The sequence below is a fragment of the Mesitornis unicolor genome, unplaced genomic scaffold (assembly GCF_000695765.1).
Source record: "Mesitornis unicolor isolate BGI_N332 unplaced genomic scaffold, ASM69576v1 scaffold57, whole genome shotgun sequence".
Taxonomy (NCBI): Eukaryota; Metazoa; Chordata; class Aves; order Mesitornithiformes; family Mesitornithidae; genus Mesitornis; species Mesitornis unicolor.
The window spans coordinates 37605-58070 of record NW_010194085.1 but is presented as its reverse complement, the minus strand read 5'-3'; the positions used below and the strand labels follow the sequence as shown (position 1 = coordinate 58070).

Below are 20466 nucleotides of genomic sequence, written 5' to 3'. Positions count from 1 at the left end.
TTTGCCCAGGCAGAAGACTCTGCATAATTGTCTATAAAATTCAATTCTAACTGAATTGATGGAATAATATATATTCAAAGGGTACAAAGAAAATAATTTAGACAGATATAATGCTCCAAGTACAATAGAACTATACAATTCACAGCTTGGCAGCACAAGACATCTCTGCCCTTCATCAGACGGTAGAAAACGTCATCGCGGTAGGAATACAGAGCAACGTGCCTTCCAATGTGACCGCGCGGATTGTGACCCGTGCCTGCGGTGCTCTCCCTTCGCACATTCGAGGGGAAGGAGACTTACCATCAGCGCATTGGTTTTAGTGGTTATCTTGTGCCTTTAGACCGAGAGGTGCAGGTGGAGACTCTATGCACAGTAAAACGGGCAAAAATAAAAGCAACTTTCAAACAGGAGAGAGGTGTCCGTGCCCCCTAGAGCGCAAAATTAGTTAAAACTAAAAAGAAAAGAAAATAAATAAAAATAAATATACAAAACCCCCCAAATTTTCAAACGAAAGGTGGTGAGACTCCAAAACGGAAGTATCAGATATGAAAAAGAATAGTTTCACATGTTTATTCCATTTCGGCATGAATACTGCAGCACGGCAGTGGCAGGCCACTTCACCTCGGTGGCCGACCCGAAGCCAGGACACACACAAGTGCTGTACTTACACCAATTTACAGTGACAAGGAGATGCGTTCTCCTACCAGCCAGCGCTCAGGTAGGTTTTGGGTTTTTTTTTCACTTAAGAAACATGCATGAATTTGTAATTTAACTAAATTATAAAAGCCCAGTAGGGGAAAGAAAACGTAATCCAATTAGCTGCTGATCCAGAAGGAAATGGTATTTGCCTGCCTGTTGGAGAAGTCAGTTGCCATCTACAACAACTTTACCAAAGACTGGGAAAGAAAACGAATTGCACTGCCTGAAGCTATTACCTGTCCTTATATACAGCTCTCTCTGTAAATGTTCCTATTTCAAAATGTGCACTTCACTACTCCTTGTACAAACACAAACAATTTTTTGATCGGCATCTCAAACAAACCTCACCTCACAATTATTTTTTTTTTTAAAGCTTCAAAAATGAAAAATCAACCCAGGAATTTAAAATGAAAGCATTTAACAGCAGAGTGAAACCGATGGAGAACGTCGACTGTAAACTTTCAGTATCTTTGCAAATAAAAAGAACTTCAACTCACAAGCAGATTGTAAATAAAATACACCTTTCAAATAATTTTACATCTCTTTCCAGCTGGAACTGAAAAGCTGAAATTCAAGGCACTGTACTCCTGCAGGGGTTAGTACAATTTCTAGTCATCAATTCAAGTACATCGACTTTAAGGATCGCAAGTGTAAAACACCAGAACACAACAGAATAAAGTGTCTTCAGCAATGAAACAGAAGCAAACGTTGCCCGAGCAGCCCAACCACCTTGTGTGAACCTGTCTCACAGTGATCGCTGGGTGCGGTGTATGGCTGGGTGCGCTTGGGCCTGGCCTGGACCCCCACGTACAGCATCTACCCATCAAACGCTCCACGCGACAACGCCGAAACCATCGTCACCCGTGGCCAGGCAACCGAGCTACGTCATCCGCAGGCGCGGGCCGGGCGGGTCGGCAGCGGGCGGCCGCAGCGGCACTGGGTACGGCCGCGAGCAGGTTTTGCCGAGAGGTGAGAACCGCGCGATACTGGCACCTCCGACCAGGCCGGGCGGCATGGCTGGCCCCGTAAATGGGTGCGGGGAAAACTCCTCCATAGGGACCGAGAGGCATCACACAGGGTGGCACCGTGCCAGAGAGGCCAGGCCCTGGCAGAGGCACTGGCAGGGACGGTGACGCTCCGGGAGCGAACGTGGCAGGCGTGGGGCAAGATGCTGGAGCAACGCACTTTTTCCCCAGTCCTGTTCTTACCGAATTAACCTATGAAAAGACAAACACAAAAATTGTTGCTATTAACCTCCTCTTTGCCTGCCTGCTGAGACACACACGTGTCTGGCCACCCAGCTGTTGGCCTGGGGAGTGCAGGGGTGGTACAGGGTCCTTGGAGCTTGGGGGATAGGTTTCTTCCTTTTTTTTTTTCTTTTTTGTTCTTTTTAAAGTAAAAAAAAAGGGAATTAATTAAAAAAACTCTAATCATACAAAACCCCCAAATTCTTACACCCATCCTCAGAACCGGTTTTAGAAATGCTAACGCATATTTCTGTAAAAGGTTGTTTGTGCTGGCTCGTTTGGCCTCACTGAACTAAGGGTAGTGAAGAACGGAAGGAGATTTTCCATGAAGGTTAAATACCCGGTGCTGGCGGTGGTTGAGATCAGGAGAGGTAAACCAGCAAGGCCGCAGCGGGAGCTGCTCCTGCCTCACGGGCTGCTGGAGCCAGTGCCAGCTATTTTCTAAAATTCGATTAACATCCACTTCAATTATTCAGGTTTTGCATGTGATGGGCAGGAAAAAAAGCTCTCCTTCCTAAATAGGGGGGATGGCAGAGCTTCCCAAATTATATGCTCCATCATGTGCAGTGCCACGGAAACAATCGTTATTCAAAATGCTGCCTGCTCTCTCTGCAGATGGGCTCTGCAGCGTTATCTTTTTAATTTCACAGAATTTACAAGTCCCAAGCCAGCACCTATTTATGGCATAAGAAAAAAAGCATTATTATTTAGGTCTGGGAATCTCCTGTTAATTTGATATTTCACATTAAATTGATTAAATTGGTATGAAGGGGAAATTTCAGTGGAAAAAATGAATAAGTGTATAAAACTGTGTGGAATGCTTACTCTATGTTTCTGATTTTAGTATCTCTTCTCAACGAAAAATAAAAATGGCAGTGTCACTCTGGGGTTTACTGCTTTAGGGCATGAACCCGTGCTCCAAAGTAAGTTTTAGAAAAATACCGAAATACATCTGATACCCTTCTTCACTTCACTGTCTCCATTTCTAATCTGAAACAAACTGAGCATCAAACTAAGATTAATAGTTACTTTGGTATAATGAATTTAACATCATTACTGTATAATAATCCACCAAAATTAACTGCAGAAACCAAAGAACAATAAACAGAGGAACTGAGGATACATTTTTAAGACCTGAAGACTTCTTTAAGCTATTACTAGACCTAAACTTTTAACATCCTCAACATGAGAGCTTTCACCAAACTAGACAACTAAGCGGATGATAACAGATGCCTGTAAACGTACCTAACCAAAGTATATAATTTCTTATACAAATAATAAGTTATACAGTAGCACTGAAAATGTAAGGTGACATTTTTGCAAGTGGTCCTATTTAAAAAATCTACCTTGAAAAAGCCTATTTTCAGTTCTTTTAAAATGCTGGGAAATCTACCTCTGCCCGATTTGTGCCTCTTGACCTTTTTGTTCTCAGCAACATTACTCAGTAAAGCAGCAGCTGTATTTAAGGCTCCGTATGTGCAACTGGGAACAAAATTACATCATGCTCCAAACGCAACCATGACACATACTTATTAAAACCTGCTAATGTCATGACAAATGCACGTTAATGATTTAAGGCCGCTTCCTCCATCTTCGTTGTATGCTTCAAGGGAGCAAAACGCACGCTTGAAGAGGCAGCGAGACTCTTGTGTCTTCCTCTGGATCAAAGTCTCTTGGTCAAAGGCATGTTTTAAACAGCATCTTTTAACCAGCCATGACAACTCAACACCAGCGGACGCCAAAACAACCCATTTCTTCCTGCATGTAGATGCTGACTGAAACATGCCCCCTCGCTGGCAGTGTTCAAGGCCACGTTAGACAGGGCTTTGAGCAGCCTGGGCTGGTGGAGGTGTCCCTGCCCATGGGGGGTTGGACTGGGGGAGCTTTATGGTCCCTTTTTGACCCAAACCATGCTATGATTCTATGATCAAAACCAACGCGCACCAGAAGAGTCCACAAAACAGCTCACAGAGCTATGGATTTCCCAGCTCTAGAAAAGCCATGAGACCACAAGTCACTTTGTTCATAAAATTCAAAGGGAAGCAGATGGCATTCATGCAGTGATGAACAAGGCATGTACCTGCTGCACTGGGGTCAAAGTCACGACTGTAAGTGGAACTGTAAGTGGCGTTTCAATCAGGCTGGTATTTTAATGGAGGTTCCCCGAAGGAAGCCCCTGAGATGCACGGCATGGCTGGGTGTCTCATCACTGGTAAGAGTATTTCACCCTTAGCACAAGCCCTATGGCTGCTGGCGGGCTGAAGCTCACAAGTGAAGCTGTCAACCTGTAAGTTCTCCCATCACTCATGAGCCAGCCAATTCTGTGCTGAAAGGCCACATTTGTTACGTGTAGCTCCCTGCTTGCCCAGATGACCTCTCCTCTTAACCATTACCTTCTCATTTTTGCAAGTTTGCTCAAAAAGTGCCAGTTCTGGTGCAAGATGTCAATTCCAAAATGTGCCTCAACTACCCAGTTATACCATGCTATAACCTAGTAGTGATGAGGCCTCAGCTTCCACAGCATCTTCTGGGCTTTGGTATTCTACCCACAGCTTGAAGATACAGCTGTGAATTGTTTCTTTAATACTGAAGTTATCTTGGGAATTGAATACAAGTGGTACCATATCAGACTCCTGTATCCAGCTCAAGCAACCAATATTTACAGACCACTGAAAACCAAAAGATCTTTATAACCACAGCCTGCAGTCATACAGGACAAGAGTTTGGGATTTAGTTAAAAAACTTGCATCCTCTTGCAGGATTGTAAAGCAGAGGTGGCCTTTTCCCTTCTTAATTTAACTTTAGATGATGCAACACTAGCAATGAGGAATGAGATTGATTATATGACTTAGTAAACTACGGATGCCATTATTTAATTTTTAGTATCACAATATTAATTTACTTCTGTTTGTTCTGTTGCCCATCTATAGCCTCTAAAATCAGCTGCTCTGGCCTTGAGCAGGCTGATAAGGTAGACACAGCCTCAAACTTAGTGCATTTTCCAAATGCACTGTAAAATTTATGTCTGTCATCACCATGTAAAAAGCCTGCCTGCTAGAGATATTTAATAGGGTGAGGTTTTTTTGGAAGGGAGACTGGGTTGACATCCTAAAATGTATCCTGTATTACACTAGAAGGATGTGAAATTCCCCCCCCCTGCATCTCCGTTAGCCTCCTCTAAGCCTGTGGAAGCAATACACTTACTCACACTTAACAAACACCTATGGTGGCATCTCTGCCTGCTGCCTTTGTACCTCTGCTCTTGCTGCCTCCGCTCCTCCGCTTGCCAAGCTCTCCCTGCACTAATAAACCTCTGCCCTGAGGGCCTGTACCAGTCCCTGTAGGGCAGGAGCCACCTCTTGCTCATGCTGCCAGCCTTTCCTTTGCTTATTCCTGTTCCCCCAAATAATCATGCGTACTCATTTAGAAAACAAGAATAATACATACACAAAGAAGAACATACACAAAAAACATACGTAAAGATGACACACCACTGGACCACCACTGTTCACACTGGACAAAGGCTATGGTAGTTCAGGGAAAAAAAAATCTGTTCTTTGGACTTTTTTTTTTAGTTCTCTACCTTGTCATCCTGCTTTACCAAGCAAGCTCTAAAGTACCACCTGAGCAACATTCATAGCTACACACTGTGAAAGTATATAGCTAAGAGTTGTGTTTTACTTATAAACATTATTTAAACTAGAGATAGAGACAAAAAAATTTGACTCTGAGGGTGGTGAGACACTGGGACAGGTCGTCCAGAGAATCACAGAATCATCGAATGCGTTGGGCTGGAGGGGTCCTTTAAAGCTCATCCAGTCCAACCCCTGCAGTGAACAGGGACATCTTCAACTGGATCGGGTTGCTCAGAGCCCCATCAAGGCTGACCTGGCAGTGGAGTTGGACTGGGTGAGCTTCAAGGTCCCTTCCAACCCAAACCATTCTAGGACTATAAATATTTATGTTTTTACATTAGAACAGATGAACCTGGGGAATTCTGCTGTGAAAGGTGACCATAATTATCACAACCCATTCTAAAAATGCAGGATTTAGATTATTTTTCTTCCAGCTGCATTTTGAGGCCCAGGTTATTAGCATTACTCTTCTACTTTTGTATGGTCCAACTACCATTGAAACAAACCCAGGATCACAGGAAACAAAATCAGGATCACAGGATGGGGTGAGAGCTGGGTGCCAACACAAGCAGGGCGACAATGCCAACACACCTTTTTTATCACCCTTTTCCCATTCGCTGAAACCCCAAAGTTAGTAGGTGCTTCTGAAAATTTGTGTTTGTGCTCTTCCAGGTTTCCTGGAAAGCTGTTGTGACATTCAGACCAAGAAGGCAGCGTTGAATGGCTTTGGACACAAATTCACCCTATTTTTTTATTATTCTTCCAATCCAGTGGAGACGGAAGACACAGTAAAAGGTGCTAATAGTCCTTCTGCCCCATTCTCGCGTCGGTGGCTATCTCCTGAATGCCTGCTTCCCAGGCAGCCAGCTCATTAAACTCAAGATGTATTAAATGCAAACAGATGTGCAGCTACTCCTGACAGCGTCCAAAGCCCAGCACATGTCAGACACACACCTTCACAGAAACAACCTTATTATGGACTTGGGACATGTTTCCAGCTTGTTTGGGGGTAATGTTTTTTCATTAAAACTCATGGAACTATGGAACAGTATGAAGAACAGAAAACATATTTTTGGTAAGCCCTTTATTCCCAGGCATCTTCAAATAACGCCTTTAACTACACAATACTCAGTACTCTTTACACACAAGTCAGCTCATGTTCTTCCTAGGTGTATATCTTGACTGGTGGTAACCACAATCACCTGTAAGAAAGGATTATTTCATCATGTCTTCAACATGGATGAGCATGAGAGAAGTTTCAGTTCTTCCTAATATCTCCTATTACATTTCAAATTACTGCTGATGAGAATCCACGTGTATTTCCGTGTTTAAGTGAAACATTTGAAAAGGAACATTTCAGTGCTCCTGCGACATAACTGGATGCCTGAAGGTTCCCCCACAAACTTCTAATATTTATCAACCAGGACTTGCAGCCAAATTGATAAGTAGCGTCCACAGAAACAAAGCAGAATTTAAAGGCTTCCTTTGCATCCTGCTTATTTTATTGCTGTCTACACTTCTGATGAGAGAAAGGACAAAAATAAAACCACTAACTCCCATTAAAGACACAACCAACATCTTTTTGAGCTGATTTCCAAGCTTAAAGAGTAGCCTTCACTTAGTTTAAGAAAGATACCAATGATGTATTGTATTCACACAGCAAACAATTGGCTGACAGTGGTAGAAGCATCTCAAGAAAAAAGACAACTCAGGAAAGTTGGTCCTCTGTTTCCAGGGTGAAAGAGAAGACTTGAAATCGGCCACATAACTACCCTGCATATTAATAATGGTGGACAGTAAGAGAAAATAATAAATTTTTAAAAACCCAAACTCTACCCCTATCTAATAGGATTTGTTGCAATTTTCCTTTGGCCTAGAGATTGAAATCAATCATAGAAAGAGGCCGTTTGGTTTGCTGCCACCCTTGTCATACCTTGTACAACAGAACCTCCAGACGTGCACCCCAGGAGGATGCTCATGGCCTACGCGGCCTGAGCGACGTGACGCACCAACTCCAGGGGACCAATAACCAACAGCGCACTGTGGGACTGCTCACATCACTCCTACTCCTGTTTCAGAACTCTTCCAGGAGACTTCTTTCTTTCCAAGCACCTCCAGACACACTTTAGAAGTGAAGGAATGAACTCTGCCTCCCTCCCACCCCTCATTTCCACACATTGCATGGGGCCAAAACCAGCTTCTCCTACAACAAAACACCGAGTCTGAAGAGAGGAGCCAACGTGCCCTAACAGTTTCCTGCTGGTTTGTTCCAGTCAAAAAAGGGATAAGAATCACCACGTTTCCAATTTATCTAGCTTTTATTCCCAACATAAAACCTTATTATAACTGTCTCTGATGGGCTGGAAATCCATTTAGTGCTCCTTATTTTTGCAAAGACATTTTTGTATTCGATCAAAAAGATGACAAAAAGATGGGCTTAAAAGAGGGACTGAAGAAGTACAGCCTGAAATTTATATGGTTCCTGTTAGAAAGCTATTTTTTTCCACCCTTTATGTGATTTCCCAAGTTCTTTTTGTCTTTTCACCACCACTTCAGAAGACGAGCTCAACAGTGATCCAATGCAGGTATAACATCTCCCAATGTAACTCATCACTCCAAGAACTGATGTTATGAGTCACTTATCTGTCTGTCCAGACTAAGGGTCCCTTCACACAGCTTCCTTGCTTCTCTTTTTGCTATTTTTCTCCAAAAATCATGAAGCTCTCTCCTCCCTTAATTTTAGTTTCCCCTTTAGGGTGAATTTCAAAAGGAACAATCAGCAGAATGACATTCAATTCCCAAAACAACCCTTGTAAAAGTCTTTTAAATCATACCCGCTGCCCTGGTTTCTACCTTCCACAGCAAGCTGTGCCATCTTCATGGCCAAAATACCACAACCACCACCACGCTATGATTTGCCGTCTACCTTGGCATCTCTTCTGCAGCCCACACAGCCCTACAAGGACTTCATGCACAAAACCACCCAGGGCAAGCCAGTGCAGGGCTCGCAAGGTCTCCAACTTGACTGCTCCTCTTCCAAGCAACAAGGAATAATGTAAAATGAAGGGCAGGGAATCCCATCCTCTCTGACATCTCGGTAAATTATAGGCCTTGTTAATCCTCTGTAACAACTGCCATGTTCTTGAAAGAAATAAACCCTCTAAAATTGTATTAAGACAGGGCCCTTCCTTTTCCTCTCACAGTGATGTTTTGCTGTCTCCATCGGCTTTGAAACAGAGACACCAAGACTGCAGAAGGTAAAAATAACCCTAAATTGATGTTAACAAGTGATTTAAATAAGCAAAGTAACCACTCTCCTTTTTAGAGTTACAAGTGGGCAAACCCCCATTAAATACTTCGAACTATTGCAGGAGTCTTGGGGAAAAGACATCAAGCTCCACAACGCACATCAACAGGGAGTAAGAAGTGACTTAACAGAACCAAATCTGTGAGCTCACCATCACTCTCTAGCAATCTTCAATTTGTGTTTACTAGCACCTCCTTTGACTGATTTTGTGAGCACTAACAGGGTGCTCTACTTTAGTAGATACTTACTTAATAATCTACTTAAGTAGGTGTTGCTGTTACTGCAGAACAGGTTTACACTGGTTAAACCATCACTACATAGAAGGATTATTTGCTCTCTGGTTTTTGTCCGCTTGTGACAACCAAGAAGTGACATAAAATTGCTTAATAAACTTGCACAAATGCTTTTCCCTGTGAAGTCAGTGATGTGACCAACCCAGACACCAGCAGGTACCAAAGCAGAGGCATTACCACAGTTCCTGCTCTGGCAGGAACCTCATGAATATCTACAAAGCTACCATTGCTGCATACAGGTTTTTTACTACCCAGATGCAGTTATCTTGCTTTAAGGGATTATAAAGCAGTCTCTCACTGGTTTTGTTTTCACTATTTCTTTGCTTTTGAAATTAATTTATTTTCCTCTACTTTGGCTCCATTTCCAGTCTTCCAAAATCCAACAAAAATTCAAAGAGTCATCGATCTGTGAGGAGGAGGAAGAGGTCTGCACACCCAGACCAGGGCAGGACAGAATGGTAAACTGGCATCCGGATACATCTTCATTTGGTTTTGTGCCTGCCTCTGTATCCTCACTCAGCCATGAAAACAAGCACCGAACACAGATACGAACACACGTTGCAATAGTTTTTTCCTGCCACTGAAAATATGAGGAGGTGAATAAGGGTGCTTCAAATTTCCATTTTGTTGTGGTTTACTTTCCCAGCATTTATACCAGCAAAATACCTGACAGTGGCATTTTTACGAGGCAGGGAGACTCAAAGATGCCCCGCACACATCCAGCTGTCCCCTATCCCTCCACTACAACAAAACCTTGCTACTACCAAGCCACCGGCCCAGCCACTGTTCTGCCTAAGGAAAGTTAATATCGAATATCAAAAAGAAGAAAACTTTAGGAAAAGTTCAAATTCAAGTTAAGCAACATATGGTTAATGGTATGAGTATTGCTGTATATTGTTGTTAATAAGCATTTTGCAATTTAAAAATATATATTTTTATATGTATATAATGCAGCCCATATATCCCTCAAGATTATTCCAAAAGGCAATTAAAAAAAAAATCTGGTTTAGTACTTAACGAAAGGAGATGGACATTTATAGGAAGCATCTATCTGAAATAACTTTAGTTTCTGTTCTCCTCCAAATCGGAGTCCTGCAAAGGCTTTCAGACACATAGCAAAAGGTACGTTCCTCAAGGAGTGCCACTTACTCCACATGTCTCATTCTGCGTTTGCATGGGGTTAGCCTTTGGCTCCATGTCTTGCCTTTTTTGGTTCTGCTTCAGTTGGTTTAAGGAAGGTTTTGTCTGTGCAGCTCCAACAGTTTTGCTTGTCCACTGGTCAACCAACTTGTGAAGGTCGTCCGTGAACGTCCCTTTCTTGTTGTTACTGTTGTTGGCCTGAACCTGCAGGGTTGATTGCGGGAGGGGCTCAGGACACGTTACGAGACTGTTTGTCGAGGATCCTGGAAAATCACACACAAAGAAAGTTGACGATGGCGTCTCCGCCTCACCACTCCACTGCTCAAACAGGTTCTCATCTACTGCAATTCAAATGGTGGCTTTTCTGACTTTGAACCCTCCCCGCCCTTCTACAGAACACCTTTGCTTAAAGAAATGGTCCAGTGTGCTCATATTTTCTCTCACTAGGTCTTGTGCCCTCAACTTCTCTCTAGGTGAAAATAATGACCCGGAGAGAAGAAACGAATGCAGCCCCAGGAGCACTGACATCCTAAGGCTTACAGAGTCTCTTCTAAGGAGACCACCACGAGAGAGTAGGGTGTATTACCTGCTACAACTGCACACATTTAAAAAATGAATTTACCATTTATTTTACTTGCAAAAGTTTACTGTCCTCCTGGAAAAAATCAAATTGTTGTATAGGTTACAAGTAGGGTTGGCGACTATGCCTCAAAGCCTCTGGGAACACACAATCTCTCTTTGTGACATTAGGACGGTTTACTCTGCCATCTGCGTATTTTTTTGGGAAAAAAAAAACCACCAGGACCATGAGTGTACAGAAGAAAGAGGAAAGAGGAGGATATGAGTGGGTGTGTGAGTTTTTGAGATAAAGATACAGAACTTTTGGTATAGATAGAGGCAGACAGGAAGAGTATTGACAGAGCTTTAATTTTGTATATTCATTTATTTCTAGTAGAACTAAGAAAGAAAAAAAAAATCTGTTCTTTTTATGTGTTGGTAACTACAAGTCTGACACAGCAAGATCAGCAGGGAACAGCAACTGAAGGTGCCTGAATTTGACCTCAGCAGAAAATAGAAAGTAACTTTTCAGCTAACACATTTGATAGAGCTAAAGATTTGAAATAAAGACCATCTCTCCAAGCAAAAAGTTCATAGGTTTAAAATTATTACAGAAGCAAACATGAACGTTCAGTTGTCTTTTTTCTGTTAATCAGTTACCAGCCAATGAAACCGAGTAAACTAATTAGTCCTATGGTTATATAAAAATACGTTAATAACCTTTAAATGATCATGCATTCAACCTGCAACATAACTTCTAAGTGAATACTGCTCATTTCCTTTTCCTTTGTTTGGGGGAAAGGGACCAGTGAGAAAAATAAGTATTTTGACAGGAAAGCTCTTCAATTAGTGTTTAGTATTTCATGCAGCTCAACAGGAACGGGATCGTTTTAAGCTAGAAATTCCTCCAGCAGAGAACTGCAGTCATATAAAGGTGTGTATTTCAGAAAGACAAACACTGAACCCAGTTTTCTCGCTGCATGCGTGCACAGTCTCACACACAAAAAATACCACAAACTGTCTTGCAGCATGCGTGGTTCCCAAGACATCACAGCACATGCATTATCATTAAAATATCACAATTTATACAGTCTAATTTCATATCAGTAGAAGTGCATCAGCTCTATTCTTTAAACAACTAGCTTTTAGTAAAAAAGAAAAATAAAAAAAGCAAAAGAAAAACCAACATCCCATGCCATGAAGGAAATACTGAGAAACAAAAATGGGATAGTTACTACTACTGTGATCTTTGCCTAGACATAGTCGTTTCAAGGTGGACCCTACAAGGTAAAACAATACAAGACATACAGAATTAGGTAAGACTAAACACAACAAATCTGACGGACAAGCTTCTGTACTTTTAAGCAATCGAAAAGTAGTTATTATGCAAGAAAGGACAGACAAAGTCAGCAGTTCAGGTGAGTAAAGGAAGTCTAAATAACTGGACAGCTCAAACCTTTCTTAATGTGCAGCCATTCAGAAGCTTTGAAAAGTACAATAGCATGCCAAAAGCAAGGTCCCATGACTTAAAGATGCATTTGTTTGGGTTTTGGTTCGGTTTTGGTTTGGTTGGAGGTTTTTTTGTTGTTGGTTTTGGTTTTTATCTTTCCCAAAATTGCCTTGGCATCCTCATAGGAGGTTTTGACTCCTACTCTTGTTAATGCAGGAAATGATGTCAATTCAGTTTGTGACAGGAGGCCAAAAATGCTTTCAGGAACAAGTCAAGCTAGTCTGGCTGCAAAGACAAACTGTAAAACAACCCTAGAAGTTCTGTTTTACAAGTCCAAAAAGATAGATTGTTCTGCAGGTCTCAGGCCAATTGTTTCCAAATACTTTATCAGGAGGATTTGTGTCTAAATGTGAGATTCTGAACTTCAATTGAAAGCAACCGTGAATGAGTTTCCCTTATGCCTTGGTCCAAGTGGGGAAAAATAATCCAGCTGAGTTTTCATTTAACCAAACTATGTGGTTTTATCATTATTATCTTGTTACATCCTTAATCATGATTTCACATACTCTGTTGGCTAGATAGACTGCCAGAGGTGTACCAAGAACCCTACTCGACCGTCAGATCTTGCCAGACATAAACACCATTTCTATTTGCGTGCCAAATTTCCTGAAAGGTATTTTGGACTTGGTAAGAAGAATTATCATTATGGTATGGGAGGAAATGAATATCTGACATGGGTCATGGCAAGTTTATTGTGAAGAAGCACTTGAAAACATGAGCAAAATTAGAGAGTGGGGCAAAAAGCAAGATACAGGATGGATGTGCTTTTTCCCTAGAGCAGACCGGTGTCAATATTTTGTTACTGTGCCAGAAATGCAGCTTTAAACTCAGAGATTGCAGGTCCAGGTTGACATAGCCTCTGAATGAATCTTCAAAGGAGAAAAGAGAGACATCAGTCAGAGACTGAGAAAGAGAAAAGAAAAAAAAGGAGGAAAAAAGGGAGAAGAAATGTCTGTGCTTTGGTATGGGTGGCATGAGGAGGAACAGGATTGCTTTGAAAGATTTCCTTATTATTTCATGTAGTTTAATGAGGTTTCCATTCCAGGAAAATTAGGAGGACATGACTACAGAAGTGTCTTGTGCAAGCATGACCAACTTGAGTTTCTCATCTCAAAGCCTAGATAACAAACACAAGTCACATTCACAACTCAACAATCTGCGTTGTCTTTTTATTTTTTCCCCTTTTCCCTCAGTTATACCTTACCTTGCCTATCTCAAAGTTAGCTAGCAGCTCCCATTACGGAAACATCAGCGGCTGTAATATTAGAATGCCATTTTCTTAACTATCCTGCAGCCTTTCTGCATGTAGCCATAGGTGGTATTTAGCACAATATGTATGCAAATGGCAAGCAACCGCCTGCGAAAAAATAAAAGCAGGCAGCTGACTACAGTACGTGCTCAAATGCATGTGAAAAAGTTTAATCACCAACTCTTCTGCTTCCTGCACACTAAGTCACAAGTTGAGATGCAAAAGCAAACCTGGGGCCCCCATATGTGCAGGGAAGCAACAGAGAGCAGTAACGGGAGGCAGATCCCTGAAAGACCCACGTGGAGGGAGCTGATGCTACAGAGAAATATGGCAAAAAAGTCGATCATACAAAAAAAGAGCCATTTCTTCCAAATGGTGTCACTCCTGCGCGTTGCTTGGGAGATAAGCAACATTATCTAAGTGGGGATACCGCCTGAAGCAGGGACAGACAAGCATCAGCTACAATGGGCTTTAAATTCAAATTCAATTAAAAAGCTGCTTGGTAAACCTAAAATTCTAAAAATCAAGGTGTTTAATAGCTGTAAAGTTACAAAGTTGTAAAGTTGAATCATAATCAAGATTTAATCTAAGACTGCAAAAGTTCATCAGAGTGTTTTACCTCCAGTTCCACAATTCTTATCTGAGAAATTAAGTAGCTATTAGATCACACGGGACAGAAAAAAAAATCCACTGTCCCATATTTGCACTCTAACAGCTTCCAAAAATGCTTGAGAGCTAAAATAAAACTGAAATGGTAATACATTCCTAAACCATTTCCATAATCACATATGCGCATACAATATATTAATTGCTACAGACCTGACAAAAATGGCTTTACTTAAGATTACAAGTCTAAGCCAAATGGAGCTTTTGAATATTCCACTCACAATCAGTGCAAACTCTGCCCTGAGACGCCCTTGCAATTTAACCCAGGGAAGGAGCTCAGCCTAAAACGATGCTGAAGCCCATCAAAAATATTTTTTTTCCGTGAAAAGTGCAAAGGAAAAGTCAATATTGGACATGGGGAACAGATCAAAGAGCTGTTATGGGAGAACACTGTGAAAGTGTTCAAGCCTGATGATCTTGTAACCAGGGCAAGATATTTGGTAAAACTCTTTAAAGCATCTGAACACTTCTTTTTAAAATGTGCTGCTAATTTGACTGCTAACACAGCCCTCACCTCACACCAGAATATCCAGGCTCCCCAAAGGGCTGTTTTTCCTTCATCAAACATACAGATTTCAGAGCATTTCTGAAAATCTACCACAAATTTTCCTAAAAGCTCTCAGACAAACAAAAAATCCCTGGGAAACCCTGACCCATGGGACAGACCCAGGGCCCTGGACATGTCACCAAGCTGCCTGTGGTGGAAAGCCACCTCCCAGCACTCCCAGTACGTCCAGCACTCGCTCTCCTGGCTCAATTGTGCAGAAAAGACCCAAGCAGGTTTAGCACTTAGTCCAAATGTTTGGTTCTCTCTGCTTACTGGGTCAACACACATCCTTTCCAGAGGGGAAGGAGCATAAGCCAGCTGGTATTCTCATCATTAGCATTAGGAACATAGCATCAGGAAGAAATTCTTCCCTGTGAGGGTGGTGAGACACTGGCACAGGTTGAGAAGCTGTGGGTGCCCCCTCCCTGGCAGTGCCCAAGGCCAGGTTGGATGGGGCTGTGAGCAGCCTGGGCTGGTGGAGGTGTCCCTGCCCATGGGGGTTGGACTGGGGGAGCTTTGAGGTCCCTTCCAACCCAAACACTCTGATTCTACCATCAGCATAACCTAGCACTATTTTTCCTGAGGCCCATGGTCATGGCTGCTCTGGACACAGGCTAGATGGAACCACCAGCTGTGTGTCCCTCCAGCAGCCATCCCAGCTGTCACTGGGGACCAACGGGGCCGCACGCAGCCCCATCTTCATCCCTCCATACACATAATCAACCTGCTGGACTCGCAATCCTGTTGGACCTTCTATCCCCATCAAAACCTACTAGTAATTCAGCTGTGGAAGCCTGTCTAGCAACTCAAGTGACAGGCAGTGCTTGAACCTCAGCTGCGCTCTTGGAGCAGTGGTGAGTTTGAATGGATGAGGGTTAAGTGCCTGAAGCTCAGTCCATCTCCTCGTATGACTCAGAAATGGGGGAGTACAAACCTCCTCTCCCAGCACTTTGCCCAGAAGAAACCGAGAAGAGAACATATGGGCTTAGAACAGAAAGCAATTAGTTGTGCCGAGTTATTTAAGCATTGGGAAACTTCATGATCAGAAGGATTTACATATTCCCTTGGTTTCATTCACAATATCCATGCACCCAAACATTTTTAATATGCTGGCTTTTAATCGCCATCTCCCAGGTTTTTTTGCATCCTACTGAGTAGTAATTCTGTGAAAGATAAATGAACCCACTTCTGGGAATTACATGTGCAGAGAAAGAAACTACTATGTCCATTATAACACCAAACGGGAAAATTTGTGAGCCGAGAATTCCCCTCAGGTTCTCAGAAAAAAATTCCTGAATGCAAAATTGTCTCATGACTTTAACAGCCATCAAAAACTTCCATGATAATAAATTCAGTATGCTGAGCAGTAAACACCAGTTTTCAAGAATCTGAGTGCTTGGATTTTCAGGGACCTCAAACAAAAAAAAAATAAAAAAATCAAGATTATTTTTAAAAATATTGTTTATTCATAAAATTAGGAGCTGTGTATTTGAGTGGTCTTGTGCCTTTGATCTGTACCACTTGGGATAATAATGAGCAATGTAGGACTCCAATGGGAGATCTGATATTAATGCAAATGAACAGTTAGTTAACCAAACATTTTCTCGAGAACATTATTAGCCTTTCTAATGTTATATGTAAGTGGCCTATAGTACCTGTTCAGCACAACATATCTTTATTGTACAAGCAAAATCTGTTTGCCTAAAAAGCAGCATATATGACTGGGTAAAAAGATCTTAATTTTTGAAATTAAATAGCTTGATATCATTTGGTTGAATTGCCAATTACTTTAGAAGTCATACAAATAGGGTACAAATAGCAGGTGCACAATTATTTGAAACAAAAAATACTGGATCCTAGCAATCCGTTTCAAAGTATCATCTGAAAAATCTGATATTGCTTTTTACTTATTTCTGCTTTGATGAACTGCTAATTGACTTCATCTCTGAGGTCACATAAGGTCAATAAGAAAATAAACTGAGCGAGGTGCTTCAGCCAGATCAGCTCACACAAAAAACGTTGATGCTACTCTCCTTTGGAGTCACCAGATCTTCCTGCTGCTTAGGAGTAGATCAGAAATCGCTCACTTAAAGTCATTAAAGTGAATGCATGGGGAAAAGCCCACTAGAAAAGAGATTTGGAAAGAACTAGCTGGAGCACTACCGTCTCAGCATTTCCACATGCAAAGAGCGGGGGAAAAAATTAAAGAAAATAGAGTGGATATAAACAGTACTGTATATTGTGTTAATACAGCCCTTGTATGGAAGTTATACCCTTCAGTGACCTTCTAGTATTGTATCAGCTTGCTACATGCATGTCTTCATAGTCCAAACATGTGTGAAAGAGACCATTCGTCTACAGAAGGATGGATTTCTTTTTGTTGTCGCTGGAACCGGGACAGCAGACATGTATATTTGCCACATTGCAAATAAAATTACTTCAACATAAATCACAGAAAGTACAAAAGCTTTGGTAAGTCCAGGGTAAAATTTACCATAAGGCTATATAAATGATGAGATCTTCCACACATGCTTTTGGTGCCCAGGCACGAGCCAAAAGCAGTGCAAAAAAAGCTTTCATATGAAAAATTAATGTAAATGAGGTGTGTTCATGATGATTACTTAAAAGAAAGATAAAAAGAAAGAAAAGATGGCTCGGAAAAAAGGGCATCCTGCCAAACATATTAGAGATATAAACCATGGAATTGGAAAAAGGGGGTAAAAGAAAGATGGACTGTGATAAAATACAAAAGAACAAATACAAACAGATGGACAAAGACACAGGTCCACTGAGGAATCTGGTACGAGGTTTGCTACTAGATTTATAGGTCACTCTCTCAGACGTTTGGTGGAAAACCGTCCAGCCTGCAAATGAATATAAAGGGAAGAAAACAAAGACACTTATAAAGTACAAGTAGCTGCGATCAGATGTCCTATACCATCAGTCAAATCAGCTTTGTTAGTTAAACATCCACATCTCCATTTTAACTTTGCCAAAGAGGAGTAAGTTCATTGACCATACACAAAGGATGCAATAACAGCAGAAGAGAACAGATAGGTATTTTGTAGATTAGTTTGGCAGGATGTGCAATGAGAGGAAGGTATTTTAATCATCATTGTAAGCTTCCAATATGCATGGCAACAAGATCAGTCAAAGCCTACGGAGGGGTGCAATACACGGGAGTATCAGAGGTTGGGGCTGGGGAGCACAGCCAGTCTACAGGCACTTAGCTGGGACTCCAAAATCATGCACAAAGTTAACCCCTTAAGTTAATGGAAACATAACTTGGTTCTCTGGGTTTGGTTTTCTTTTTTTTTTTTCCTCACGCCCAAGATGGTGCTTTAAAATGAGGAACTCTGGGTTTACCAGTATCAAAGGGCTAAAAAAAGCCCCAAATGGACCAAAGGAAACAACCTCCTATCCTTTTATAACTTTTTTTTTTTCTTTCTTTCTTTTTTTTCCCTCAGAAACCTGTAAGGCAGGCTCCAGAAAAGGTGTCGCTATAAAGCCACTACTGGCAAAAATAAAAGGTATTTCCTTCCTAAAATTTAGCCTGCCTTCTTGAGTGTTGACTCTTAACACTTGGTAAGATATTTTTGTTCTTCTGACAATACTGCAATGATCTTTTTAAAGTTACGCCAGTAATTTGCATTGGTTCACGTTCCCATATCACTAGAAGTGAAATCCACTCCTAAAAAGTTCAAGCATAAGGGAAACAAACTAATTTTAGCATGTGCTGAAAGCTGTGCCCAACAGCTGGGAGGAAAAAAATCACCTTGGCCAGAGCTTGCATTCCCATCACCTCCTTCAGGGCCAACGCTGGAGCAGATGTCAGAGGACAGAGAGGCTTTGACGGAGCAGGGCTGCTGGGTCTGAACAGCCTTCCCAAAGGATGCTGCTGCTGGGGACGTCGCTGCTGCTGCTTCAGGAGATCCAGGCTGAGCTTTAGTTGTTTCTTTGTGGGGTGAGTCTTTAGAATCTGAAAGATTACCTGAAATAGCAAACAAACAAACCACATGCAATGGCAAAAGCTGCGAAACCGCTGAATAAAAATCCCTGCCTAAAAACAGGGAATACTTTGCCACCAAGCATGGTTTGCAATTCTGAAGTACTGCATAAAGCACAGACTTTACAGATAGCCTACACCAGAAAATAATCTACACATACTATTGCCAACTCAGTTTCTCCAAGAAGCTTTGGGAGTAGGTTTGATTTTTACAGTTTTTCTGCATTTTCAGAAAGGTCAGAGTCAGGACTGCAGGAAGAACACTGCTGAAATTACACGAGGGCTGCAGAAGGGCCTAAGCAGGAGGCCCTCTACAACTCCCTGAAAAGCGGTTGTAGTGAGGTGGTGGTTGGGCTCTTCTCCCAAGTCACAAGTGATAGGACGAGACGAAATGGCCTCAAGTTGCACCAGGGGAGGGTTAGATTGGATATTAGGAGAAATTTCTTCCGTGAAAGGGTTATCAGGCACTGGGAGAGGCTGCCCAGGGAAGTGGTGGAGTCACCATCCCTGGGGCTACTTAAAAGGTGGGGAGATGAGGTGCTCAGAGACATGGTTTAGTGGTGGACAGGTTATGGTTGGACTCGATGATCTTAAAGGTCTTTTCTAACAAATTGAGTCCATCAACAAACAGAAAAACTGAACAGAACATGTAGGCTTGCTCTCAAAAATGAAAGGTGAAAGCAAGCCAATGGAGAGAAATAAAAAGTTGCTGCAAAGACAGCTATAAATAAGAAGTTATTCATATCTATATATAGATAGATACATGTCTATACATAAATACTTGTGTCTATATAACCATCTAAACAGCTATCGCGGGTAAAGAGGCTTTAACACCAGAATACCTCTGTAATAATTTGTTACATGGATTTCATAGAATCATTATGGTTGGAAAAGACCTTTAGGATCATCAAGTTCAACTGTCAACTAACTCTACCATGCTCACTTCTAAACCATGTCCCTGAGCTGTATCTAGACTGATTTTAAATATATCCAAGGATGGTGACTCCAACACTTTCCTGGGCAGTCTGTTCCAGTCTTTGATAACCCTTCCAGTGTAGAAGTTTTTCCTAATGTCTAACCCAAACCTCTTCTGGCATCACTTGAGGCTATTTCCTCTTGTCCTATCAGATGTAACTTGGGAGAGGAGTCCCACAGCCACCTTTGTACAGCCTCCTTTCAGGTAGCTGTAGAGAGTAATAAGGTCTCCGCTCAGCCTCCTTTTCTTCAGACTAAAGACCCCCAAGTCCCTCAGCCACTGGATCCTCTCCAGCCCCTCAATGTTTTTCTTATCCTGTGGTGTCCAAAACTGAACACAGTACTCAAGGTGTGGCCTCACCAGTGCTGAGTACACTGGGACAAACACTTTTCTGGTCATGCTGGCTATACTATTCCTGATGCAGGCCAGGATGCCATTGGCCTTCTTGGCCACCTGGGCTCACTGCTGGCTCATGGTTCAGTGGCTGCCGACCAACGCTCCCAGGTCCTTCTCCTCCAGGTGCTCTCCAGCCACTCCTCCCTATGCCTGTTACATGGAGCTGTCGTGACTCAAGTGCAGGACCTGGCACTTGGCCTTGTTGAACCTCATGCAATTGGCTTTGGCCCATTGATT

The 20466-nt window shown here is 42.1% G+C and overlaps 1 protein-coding gene across 1 annotated transcript in view; it reads right to left on the bottom strand.

The window, feature by feature from the left end:
* Positions 1-316: 316 nt before the first annotated feature.
* The window catches only part of LOC104543124 (serine/threonine-protein kinase WNK2-like), a gene marked incomplete at its 5' end in the record, with an annotated part of 56734 nt that continues 36584 nt past the window's right edge, over positions 317-20466 (bottom strand). The window contains 7 exon segments of the mRNA XM_010187660.1: positions 317-391; positions 394-440; positions 1805-1916; positions 10331-10584; positions 12115-12159; positions 17617-17715; positions 18627-18842. Coding sequence (XP_010185962.1) covers positions 317-391; positions 394-440; positions 1805-1916; positions 10331-10584; positions 12115-12159; positions 17617-17715; positions 18627-18842 — 848 coding nt within the window.